The following is a 12,494-nucleotide window of genomic DNA, read 5'->3' as shown; positions in this document are numbered from 1 at the left end:
AGTCACCTACCACCTCCCAAAGACCCACCATCCAACGACAGAGGAGCATTCCTCTTGTGACTCAGTACCACCCAGGACTGGAGCAACTGAATCACATTCTCTGCCACAGTTTCGACTACCTGTTGTCATGCCATGAAATGAGAAATGTCCTACCTACTATCCTTCCCAACCCTTCCACAGTGGTGTTCTGTCACTCACTGAAACTACACAATATCCTCATCCATCCCTATGCAACTCCTTCTCCCAACCCCTTGTCTCATGGCTCATATCCCTGAAATAGACCTAGATGCAAGACCTGTCCCATGTGTCCTCCAACAACCAGCTACTACAGTCTGATTACAAGCATTACTTATCTCATCAAAGACAGGGCTACCTGTGGAACCAATCATTTGATCTACAAGCTAGGCTGCAATCGCTGTGCTGCATTGTATGTGGGGATGACAATCAACAAGCTGTCTGTCCACATCATCAAGGCCACTGACAAACTGCAAACTGTAACCAAGAAACAGCTGGACTACCCAGTTGCAAAGCATGCTGCCCAACATGACATTCTTCATTTCCATGACTGCTTCACAGCCTGTGGCATCCACACCCTTCCCAACAACACTATCTTTTCTGAATTGCGCAGGTGGGAACTCTCCCTACAGCATATCCTACATTCCCGTAACCCTCTGGCCTCACCCTTCATTTGTCATACATTAAATGTGTTTGTATCATATTCGTTAGTCATCTAGCCCCTTCTCAGTTCCCTTTCCTGCACTACACAGCCCTCTGTTCTACCAATGCACCTGCAGTCTTTCTACTTCTCTCCTTTTCCGCTACCCCTCCCTTCTCTGCCCTCTTTCTAACGTCCCGACTGCAACTAGCTGCCCTACCCTCTCGCCACCTTCTTCCTGTATGCTCTCACAAGCTGCACCTTACCATCCCCCACCCCTACCCTGCTATCCCTCCCCCTAACTGCACCACCCTCCTCCTTACCGCCAACACCCAGTTCCTCCTCTCATCATGCGTTGCTGCTCGCAGTCTGGCCTCAGCAGCCAGAGACTGCAGTCATTTGTGTGAGAGTTGCATTTGTGTGAGTGTATGTTGTCTATTTCTAATAAAGGCCTTTGTGGTCAAAAGCTTACTTTCTATCAGTCTTTTTGTTGTGCCTATATGCGGCTCAGCATCTCTGCTGTATGATTTTATTTGTTTATTTAGTTAACCTGATTTTACTGAGTCTGTGATAATTTAAAAGCTATACCTCACTAATAGGGCATCTTTTGCATTGCTTTGGTGTAGCTATGGACAAAATATGTTTTTTAGACTGTATTATACCTTGTACTGTAAGTTCATGTTACAGTTTTAGCTTGTTAATGTGCGTTCAATAAATGGACATGTTCCAGTCAGATACCATCTACAAAATTTGCCGGCTAAAAACACCAACTTTAAAAAATCAAGTTACATGTGGACTACATTATCATGCAGCGTGTACCATCATAAAAATCCTTAATTTCACTGATACCAATGCCCTGATAGTGTTCCACCCATATTGATCCTGACCACATGTCCAACAAACATGGCCTTTTTTGTCTTATTTCTTCTGTTATTATCCTCATGCTCTGGTACAGTTCTTCCCTAGCTCATCCATCTCTCACTATCTCTTTCATGGCCTAGAATTTTCTTCATTATTTTTCTCTACTTGTTCAGCACCATTCACCATTTCTTCCTAGTGTTATCTTCCTAGGCTCTATGTTCAACCAGTTGTTTCAGTGTCAAAATTATTCTATGCATCATGTTCACTTCCTAAATTTCACTTGATAGTCTCCAACTGTGCTTTCTATCTATTCTTCTAATCTCTTCAGTAGTAGTTTGAACAGCACCTTGCTAGTAGCAAAATTTCTCTGCAATTGCCTGCATCTCTCTTGTTCCTCTTCTTATGTACTGGCAATATGATCACATTCTTCAATCAAAAATGGCTCTGAGCACTATGGGACTTAACATCAATGGTCATCAGTCCCCCAGAACTTAGAACTACTTAAACCTAACTAACCTAAGGACAGCACACAACACCCAGTCATCACGAGGCAGAGAAAATCCCTGACCCCGCCGGGAATTGAACCCAGGAACCCGGGCGTGCGAAGCGAGAACGCTACCGCACGACCACGAGCTGCGGACTTTCTTCAATCCTTCTCATAACTTCTTTACCCTGCAGATAATTTTGGCAATGCTGTCTACTGCCTTGTCACCTCCCCACTTTATCATTTCGGCTGCTATCCCATTTTTTCCAATTGCCTTATTAGTCTTTAGACTGCTTATCACCTGTCCAAACTCATACCTCTCATACCTTGCTCTCTCTCTCTCTCTCTCTCTCTCTCTCTCTCTCTCTCTCTCTTTCTCACACACACACACACACACACACACACACACACACACACACACACACACACCAATTTGCGTTTGTCTTCAGCAGGTCATAAAAGTGCTCTGTAAGTATGTACAGTTATTTTGTATAAACAGTTCTCTTCTCCTGTATCCAGTCAGATTCTAATTTAATTTCTCAAAAAGTCTCAACTGTTGTTTTTCCTAAAATTGTTATCAAACTCATCCACTCCATGTTTCATCCTCTGTCTTTCGGTCCATTTAATTGTTCTGGCTGCTTCCTTTTCAATTGTTTGGGCTGGCTTCTTCTTTTTTCCTTGAAAAACTTCCCATTCTTTTTGGGTCCTCCTTGCCATTCCATTCTCTCTAGGCTTTCCTGCTAGCAATTTGCTAGTTGATGCCCCAATTAGACATATGTTTTTAATGCTGTCACTGAACCTTGCTTTGCAAGTTCTACAATTTTTTGATATCTGATTACAGTAGAAGCCAAAACAGCATAACTAAAGAAATTTATGACGCAATCTAGACAGTTTTATTCACAAAACGAAGATTGTTGACAAGCATAGTTATCCTCTTTTGTGGCAATATTTGAGCTCACACACGAAATATTACAAAATAGATTCTCACAAACTTTCAGCATTCAGTCCACATGCTGCAAGCCATTTCTGTGCCTAGTGGAGCATCTAATGAGTCAACAAATTCACAAAATTATTTTTATTAAAAGAAGACTTTCAATGAGTTTCCACTTTAGTTTTGTACTCCATCCACCTCCACATTTCTGACACTTCAGAAATAAGCAGAAAAATGAGCAACTAGCTGTGTTTGCGTAAGTACGCCACACAAAATTATTCAACATACTCTGGAAACTATAACATCATGTCTAATAGTGCAATTCAATTTCAGTGCATATTGTCTATAAACAGTATCACTCGTTCCTTGAGCAATCTTTTACAGCAATAGGAATGAATTTCTCGAGAGGTCTCGGAGTTGGAATGTTCTGTTGTTACAATATAAAACAAGTAATTCATAAATATTGGTTATAGATTCTGCCATCTATAAAACACCAAACGATTCTCTGTTCTTTATTTTCTCAGACTCATTAAAACATCCATGTGCCACCAACAGTCTTCTTCTTCATCTTCATCATTGCCTTGTCCTGTTTGATTATGGGCTGAACTGTTATATGGGCTGAAACAATGTTAGTGACAGATGTCCTTGATGCCGCCCCTTCCCCTCAGGATGGAATTCGTGCACCCCATCTGTCTGTGTCTAGAGCAAAGCACATGTTTGAGTGAGAGATCATTTTCAAAATGTATGAATGTTTGTGTATCATCAGAGTGGGTGCACAAACTTGGACAAAAAAAAAATCCCTCAAAATTCCAGGTTTGTGAGGAGCAAGATGGTGTCCAGAAGCTCCTGATAAATTAATAGTTGTTTTTCCTAAAATTGTTATCAGCTAAGATATACTACCTATAAGCAGTAGATCAAATGGAGTTTTTAAACATCAATAATTTATATGGAATAATATTCACGTAACTAACACACACTGAAATATTAAGTAACTAGAACTTTGAGATTTATAAAACTCAATAAAACTAAATTTGAAAGCAAGGCTAAAAACACAGAATTTCCTGAATCCCAGTCATGTTATGTTAACGTGCTCACCTATCTAGACAGGTTGGCACCAACAGTAGGTCTCACTTATTTCTAAACATGAATCTTTTATGACTTAGATTTAACAAGGTGGAATATATTGATGAAACACATATGTGACTAAACTTAGCTGGATAAATGAAGAAAAGGGAAACAGTTGGTGTCCTGCTGTAGAAGTCCGCAACCCATATTTATTCCACAAATTGTGGGAGAAAAATAATGTAACAGAAGCTCCAAAATTCAGTAAGATGATTAAACAATTTATATTATACAAAATTGTTTTCAGTGACCATGGCATGCAGTAAGTCAAGAAAAGAAGAAGAATACTGTCAACTGTAAAAAGAACACAAAATAGAAACATCCATTAAAGTCAAGGGATTGAAAGTGCATTAAATCTAAATTTATGTTTCATTGTGCCCCTGTAAGTAAGGATATAAATGGGAAAGAAAATTTCTTTTGATTGTTTTATAAAAAGACAGTCTTACAAGCGGAACAATCACACAGTTTGGGAAAACAGATTATTGATTTTACTTACTATACTGCTTAGTATCTCTTGACGCCTTGGTGATGTACTTGCCAACACAATCCTTTGACTGTTGAGGACATGTTTAATAGGTTCTAGCATTTTTATCTGCTAACCTACAGAAAAGAAAGAATCCTTTATTAATTTCTTACTTATAATCGGAAATAAAATTCAAAGCATAGTCACCAGAGATGTAATTAAATTTGTGATAGGTACAACCACACATATGTTGGTTCTGTACCTTTATGCTTCTCTGACATTTCTTTGCTTGTTTTCCAATTGGACCTGCTTCTTCCATTTTCGGGATCCACACATGATGTACACTCATCCATCCTAAATTTAGCCATTATTATTTACTGTAGCTAGTCACCATCCATATTACTACATTGTGATTTACATTAAGAATGGAGGGAAAGCCATTGACTGTGAAACATGGATAGTATGTTCCTTGTGTTTTAGCATGTCACTGTTTGTATTTAGAGGTGAAGATATGGAAACAGCTCAAGCATTTGCATAAGAAATGTGAGAAGCCACCTAAAATCACATTAAAGCTGGATGGTATACAGATTCAGTCTGCCTCACCTTCTTGTTTATGAAGCTAAAGCACTATTTGTTAAGCTATGCAAGTAGTCATTTTTTTATATTTCAAATTATTTATTTTCACACTGCCCACAATATGTAACTCACATGATGGGAGAAGCTGTTGGAGCTACTGTATGTGTATGATTTATAATTATTCTGTGCAACTTTCTCAAAATGCAAATTTTTATCACTGTACACTTTTGTTCTGTTGATATAAAACATCATCAATGGTGTCATTTTATGTCTGAATTTTGTTTACACCAGGAAGAGTCAACTGCTTGCACATTTTGAGCTATTCCTTCATTTGACATTGATGTTTTTGCACAATTTCACACTGCTTTGCAACACTATATATTTTCTGGCATGAAATGCAACACAATGCAGCAACACTAGATTTGCTTAGATACTCCTGGCTAACATGAATAAACATGCTAAAGCTGGATGGTTACAGTACAGCAACCCACTACAGTAGAAAATGTTTGTTGATAGATGGAGTTAAATGTCAGAGAAAATATAGTGTACAGATTGGCAATTTTAAGCAAATACTGCATACAGTAACACAATGAAGCTTGTGTCTTTGTCATAAATGCAAATGCAGTAATCAATATGCTCACAAATATATAGGGTTGCTGTAGGGAAACAACATTTTCTTGAAAAAATAGAATATCTTCTAAATTACTAGCTGAAAATAGCAAATAGAACGATCTCACACAGTTCATCTCATTGCTATTGTAAACAGGAGTCACTGATTAGTAAAGTCTTTTCTTGACAACATTTTCATTGACAGGACCAGAAGCCAAAAAAATATAATAATAAAGCAAATTTTAAACAGTCTTTCTGATCAATATGCACAATTGCTTTATTATCAGAGGTGTTATTCCACATATCAAAATTTATTTCTGTATTACAACTTTCAGATGAAAATCTTATAAGTTTCATAAGTGCTTTACAGTATATGGACTGGGGTTCAATCTATAAAGTTGAAAACATAGATGATGAGTTTAATCAAATTTTAAGACATAAACAGTTCAAAATCTTGTATAACAGAAAGTGAGGTCTGTTTGCTTCATTCAGAAAATGCAGTTTGCCTGAAAGACACACACAGTAAAAGTTCCTCCTCCTCCAATGTGCTAAGCCTTTTGGGGTTACAGTATCATCAAAAAGTTCTCCTGCCATCTTTCCACTGATCGATCCTGTGCTCTCCAGCAATTGGAGTGGTAGTGTGGAATGAATTTTGGGATCCTCTTTTGAGCTCATTTGTTTTAGATATTTCCTCCAGCTGTTTTGTTAATTTTTATATAGTATGTGACGGGCTCTATTTTAAGTCTCTTCAACACATCTTCATTCTCTGAGCGAGCTCATTTGGTGAACCAGCTGCACATCTCAAGAATATTATTTATCTTTTCACATGTATTGTCCATGCTTCCATAGCACAACACAGAACTTGCTAAGATCTTATAAAGGTCTATTCTCATGTGCTTCTGGAACTGGAATGGTTTCATTACATTATCAATGACAACAATTCTTTTTGTACATCTCGTGGCTTTTGCAGCTAGCCTGTTTCTTCCAGAAAGCATAGTTTATAGTCTAAATATATTAATGTGTTCACTCTTTCCACAATTTTATTTTCCAAACAAATCTTACTTTGTACTGAGTATTTTCCACTGAAGGTCATAGTCTTTGCATTTTTTGTATTGATATCCAGGTTTTTTTTTTTTTTTTTTTTTTTTTGCATACAGGCTGCAGGGTCATTCTCTGAAGATGCTGCAGTAACTACACCACCTGCAAAAAGTAAGAATGAAGCTATGTGGCATTTGACTTCATTATAGGGTGGTGAAAGGCCATGTCCCTGACTTGTATTATGCCTCAGGTTTGTCCCTTTCTTAGCACAGATTCAATTTGTTCTGTACATTTCATGCATATTTTTGATAAGTTTCTGGGGTACATGATCATCTGCAAGAATTTTTAATTTGTTATCAACATCATTTTTTTAGTCAGCAAAAGCAATGTGTGTGCTTCTCGATTCAATTCTCTCTTTTTCTTCTAGTAATTACAGGGAAAAATACAGATAACAGCATGATCTTCCTTTTGGAAAGCCATTTTGCACCTCATGGAGATGGGTTCATAGTGTGTGGGGAATTTATTTTTGATGATGGTGGCAAAAAATTTTATATGTGAAGTTCAACGAGCTTATTCCTTGGTAGTTTTCACAATGTTTCCAGCTTTCTATTTTGAGGATAGGGATGAAAATTGACTTAGCTCAGCTCCCAGGTATATCTCCTCCTGACAAGAACATATTTAAGATTGGGTTGTTTGGGGGAGGAGACCAGACAGCGAGGTCATCGGTCAACATATTTTAAAAGTTTACCAATATTTCTATAAATGACTCCTAGCATATGTAAACAGCTTGACCAAGTCTTCTCCTGGGGCTTTATTATTTTTTATTTTGTTTAATACTTCTTTACGTTCACACTGTGAGCTATCATTCCAAAGATGTTCGGGCTCATGTGTGGTTCCTCTTCGTCAAAATGTCTTGGCTCAAACTCATCTATGGGTTGAACTGCAGATGTCGCATTACATGCCCTAAATTGGACTCTTGTGACCTTTGGTTAAATTGTCTGGCTGACAGCAAATTTGGGAAATACAAAGTTAACATAGCATGTAATAACAGTAATAATAATATTGGGGACTAAATTAATGACCCATAAATGATGTAGGCCAGACAGTTGCAATTTGATTAGAATAATGCTTATTCAGAAAGCAAACTAATAGCGAAAGTGGATGTATTTAGAATTACTGTTACACTTGAGCACATATCCACTTGACACAGTTTGATCATTCACAACCTCATTGCAGAATACAAGTTATCTAAGCGAAAAGTTACAAATCACACCAGGCGCGTGGTTGCTCACCACTCAGAGACTAAGTCCCACGATACCACACAATGCGAAATTTTCTAAGTCATTCCTCTCCCTAGCTGCCTAAAGACTGACCACCCGCTTTCGTGTTTGCATCAGAACTGTACCCTTTGGTCTCTCCAGACAAACTATCCATTTTCCTATCTCCATCCGAACTGTCCCCTTTGGTGGCTTGACCAGAACTGTTTGCTTTTGCATCTGCACCAGCACTCCTTCCGCCTGTCCCTGGCTGTGTTTCCCACGCGCCAAATATCCTCGCTCAACTGACTAGGGCAGTTCCCTTTCCTGAAACTGTCCATCTGATTGGCTACAGCTTATTCTACATTATTTCACATTTTAACATAGTTAAATAATCAAAGCTAGACCACTTTCATGTTCTAAATAAAGTAACAATAATATCCATTACATAGTAAACGTTAAATTCTTTTACATAAAACCAATACAATTTCCTTCTCATCGGTAGCTTTGCACCAATGTGCTTTCTGATAAATAAATAAAGAACAAAAGAAACTATTATGCACTTAACTTTATAACAAATATTCTACTACCTAATGATTCAATACGGTGTCATGCTGTCATCGTTACATGTGTTTTGTGTGGACAAAATGATGATCTGATGCTTAACTAAAAATACTGATAATTTAAATTTACTATATCTTTTAAACAAATAATGTTACAGAGTTGATATTGACAACATTTGTCATTTTAATGATGTGCTTCTATACGAAATATCGGTCACTGAGATCAACCAAACAGTTTAGATTTTAGCATTCAGGTCTTTGTTACACAACTTGTTAATGTCACTTTAACAGTAAATCCTAAACTATTATAGATATGATCAATATTCAACTTTTATTAGGATCACCATGAAACTATATGGAGGATGGCAGATTAAAATTACTGTGGCTCGATTCCCTGCATTACTACAGAATTAAATAGTTTTCATAAATGTTTCCCTTTATGGCCAATCTTAGGTCCACCATATTTAACACTGCTATGTCTCCTTGGCCACAAAAGCCTTCTACTGAGTTCCCTATGACGTAGGTTCTCATCTGTCTCACTCACACACCATTGTGCTTAGGCCTCAATAGACAATACACACCTGTGAGTTTCCCCATCTCGTGGTGAATCTGCGCTCTTTGTGGCTTGCGGCCCTGAACAACAGGGTTCGATTCACAATTCTTGTAGGCTGACTCTTTCGACCATATATTTAAATGAGAGTGCAATGCTCATTATCTCACAACACTTGGAGTTGGTTTCTCTTGAACTGTTTCCTGAGAGCTGGATATGTATGAGGTTCTGATGTTTGAGACCATAGATTCTGAAATTACTGCAGTCATTTGTTTGAGACCATAGATTCTGAAAGTACTGCCAACATTCAAGTAAAGTGATGAGATTCACTTTCATGTGCTTTTTTATGTTTACTACAACTTATACTGAAATATTGTAAAAGTCATTCTGAGAAAGGCACATAGTTTGTCTGCTCAGTCTGAAGTTGATGCTTCCAACAATAAAATAAATAAAATATGAGTATGATAAAAAGACAACCAGGAAAATTTCAGAGGATAGCAAAAATCAGTTAAGTTGAACATAATGGGATTATTTTTAATAAAAGCTAAGACGACGCAAAAATTTTCAATGATTGTTTCCTGTCAGCTGCATCCTAAAACGTAAGTGCTTTGTTGATGAAAATGGGTCTCTCGAATTTTATTCAAACGTCTTGGTCACTGTAAATGAAACTGAGAAGATAATTAATAGAAACAAAAAATAAAAACCTTCACTGGTATTGATAAAATATCAATCAAAATACCTAAATGCTGCTGTTATCCTATAAATGGGATACTTTGCCACATCTTTAATGAATCACTGCAACAAGAAACTGTCCCAGATAGACTTAAGTATGCCATCACTAAACCTCTTTAGAAAATTTAAAAAGGGAAATGGATAGGTTGAAGTTAGATATAGTGGGAATTAGTGAAGTTCGGTGGCAGGAGGAACAAGACTTTTGGTCAGGCAAATACAGGGTTATAAACACAAAATCAAATAGGGGTAATGCAGGAGTAGGTTTAATAATGAATAGGAAAATAGGAATGCGGGTAAGCTACTACAAATAGCATAGTGAACGCATTATTGTGGCCAAGATAGATACAAAGCCCACACCTGCTACAGTAGTACAAGATTATATGCCAACTAGCTCTGCAGATGACGAAGAAATTGAAGAAATGTATGATGAAATAAAAGAAATTATTCAGATAGTGAAGGGAGACGAAAATTTAATAGTCATGGGTGACTGGAATTCGAGTGTAGGAAAAGGGAGAGAAGGAAACGTAGTAGGTGAATATGGATTGGGGCTAAGAAATGAAAGAGGAAGCCGCCTGATAGAATTTTGCACAGAGCACAACTTAATCATAGCTAACACTTGGTTTAAGAATCATGATAGAAGGTTGTATACATGGAAGAACCCTGGAGATACTAAAAGGTATCAGATAGATTATATAATGGTAAGACAGAGATTTAGGAACCAGGTTTTAAATTGTAAGACATTTCCAGGGGCAGATGTGGACTCTGACCACAATCTATTGGTTATGACCTGTAGATTAAAACTGAAGAAACTGCAAAAAGGTGGGAATTTAAGGAGATGGGACCTGGATAAACTGAAAGAACCAGAGGTTGTACAGAGTTTCAGGGAGAGCATAAGGGAGCAATTGACAGGAATGGGGGAAAGAAATACAGTACAAGAAGAATGGGTAGCTTTGAGGGATGAAGTAGTGAAGGCAGCAGAGGATCAAGTAGGTAAAAAGATGAGGGCTAGTAGAAATCCTTGGGTAACAGAAGAAATACTGAATTTAATTGATGAAAGGAGAAAATATTAAAATGCAGTAAGTGGAACAGGCAAAAAGGAATACAAACATCTCAAAAATGAGATCGACAGGAAGTGCAAAATGGCTAAGCAGGGATGGCTAGAGGACAAATGTAAGGATGTAGAGGCCTATCTCACTAGGGGTAAGATAGATACCGCCTACAGGAAAATTAAAGAGACCTTTGGAGATAAGAGAACGACTTGTATGAATATCAAGAGCTCAGATGGAAACCCAGTTCTAAGCAAAGAAGGGAAAGCAGAAAGGTGGAAGGAGTATATAGAGGGTCTATACAAGGGCGATGTACTTGAGGACAATATTATGGAAATGGAAGAGGATGTAGATGAAGATGAAATGGGAGATATGATACTGCGTGAAGAGTTTGACAGAGCACTGAAAGACCTGAGTCGAAACAAGGCCCCCGGAGTAGACAATATTCCATTGGAACTACTGACGGCCGTGGGAGAGCCAGTCCTGACAAAACACTACCATCTGGTGAGCAAGATGTATGAAACAGGCAAAATACCCTCAGACTTCAAGAAGAATATAATAATTCCAATCCCAAAGAAAGCAGGTGTTGACAGATGTGAAAATTACCGAACTATCAGCTTAATAAGTCACAGCTGCAAAATACTAACACGAATTCTTTACAGACGAATGGAAAAACTAGTAGAAGCCAACCTCGGGGAAGATCAGTTTGGATTCCGTAGAAACACTGGAACACGTGAGGCAATACTGACCTTACGACTTATCTTAGAAGAAAGATTAAGGAAAGGCAAACCTACGTTTCTAGCATTTGTAGACTTAGAGAAAGCTTTTGACAATGTTGACTGGAATACTCTCTTTCAAATTCTAAAGGTGGCTGGGGTAAAATACAGGGAGCGAAAGGCTATTTACAATTTGCACAGAAACCAGATGGCAGTTATAAGAGTCGAGGGACATGAAAGGGAAGCAGTGGTTGGGAAGGGAGTAAGACAGGGTTGTAGCCTCTCCCCGATGTTGTTCAATCTGTATATTGAGCAAGCAGTAAAGGAAACAAAAGAAAAATTAGGAGTAGGTATTAAAATTCATGGAGAAGAAATAAAAACTTTGAGGTTCGCCGATGACATTGTAATTCTGTCAGAGACAGCAAAGGACTTGGAAGAGCAGTTGAATGGAATGGACAGTTTCTTGAAAGGAGGATATAAGATGAACATCAACAAAAGCAAAACAAGGATAATGGAATGTAGTCGAATTAAGTCGGGTGATGCTGAGGGAATTAGATTAGGAAATGAGACACTTAAAGTAGTAAAGGAGTTTTGCTATTTGGGGAGCAAAATAACTGATGATGGTCGAAGTAGAGAGGATATAAAATATAGGCTGGCAATGGCAAGGAAAGCGTTTCTGAAGAAGAGAAATTTGTTAACATCCAGTATTGATTTAAGTGTCAGGAAGTCATTTCTGAAAGTATTCGTATGGAGTGTAGCCATGTATGGAAGTGAAACATGAACGATAAATAGTTTGGACAAGAAGAGAATAGAAGCTTTCGAAATGTGGTGCTACAGAAGAATGCTGAAGATTAGATGGGTAGATCACATAACTAATGAGGAAGTATTGAAT

General features: G+C 37.8%; 1 protein-coding gene across 7 annotated transcripts in view; it reads right to left on the bottom strand.

The window, feature by feature from the left end:
* The window catches only part of LOC126484458 (dTTP/UTP pyrophosphatase), a 96,706-nt gene that overhangs the window by 31,776 nt on the left and 52,436 nt on the right, over positions 1-12,494 (bottom strand). For all 7 annotated transcript variants that reach the window (XM_050107981.1, XM_050107982.1, XM_050107983.1 and 4 more), the window contains one exon: positions 4,550-4,653. In XM_050107981.1, coding sequence (XP_049963938.1) covers positions 4,550-4,639 — 90 coding nt within the window. In that variant the 5' untranslated portion in view covers positions 4,640-4,653. The remainder of the gene's footprint in view (positions 1-4,549; positions 4,654-12,494) is intronic.

This window comes from Schistocerca serialis, chromosome 6 (genome assembly GCF_023864345.2).
Source record: "Schistocerca serialis cubense isolate TAMUIC-IGC-003099 chromosome 6, iqSchSeri2.2, whole genome shotgun sequence".
Classification (NCBI taxonomy): domain Eukaryota; kingdom Metazoa; phylum Arthropoda; class Insecta; order Orthoptera; family Acrididae; genus Schistocerca; species Schistocerca serialis.
The sequence above is the reverse complement of the archived record's forward strand: the minus strand, read 5'-3'. Positions and strand labels throughout refer to the sequence as shown.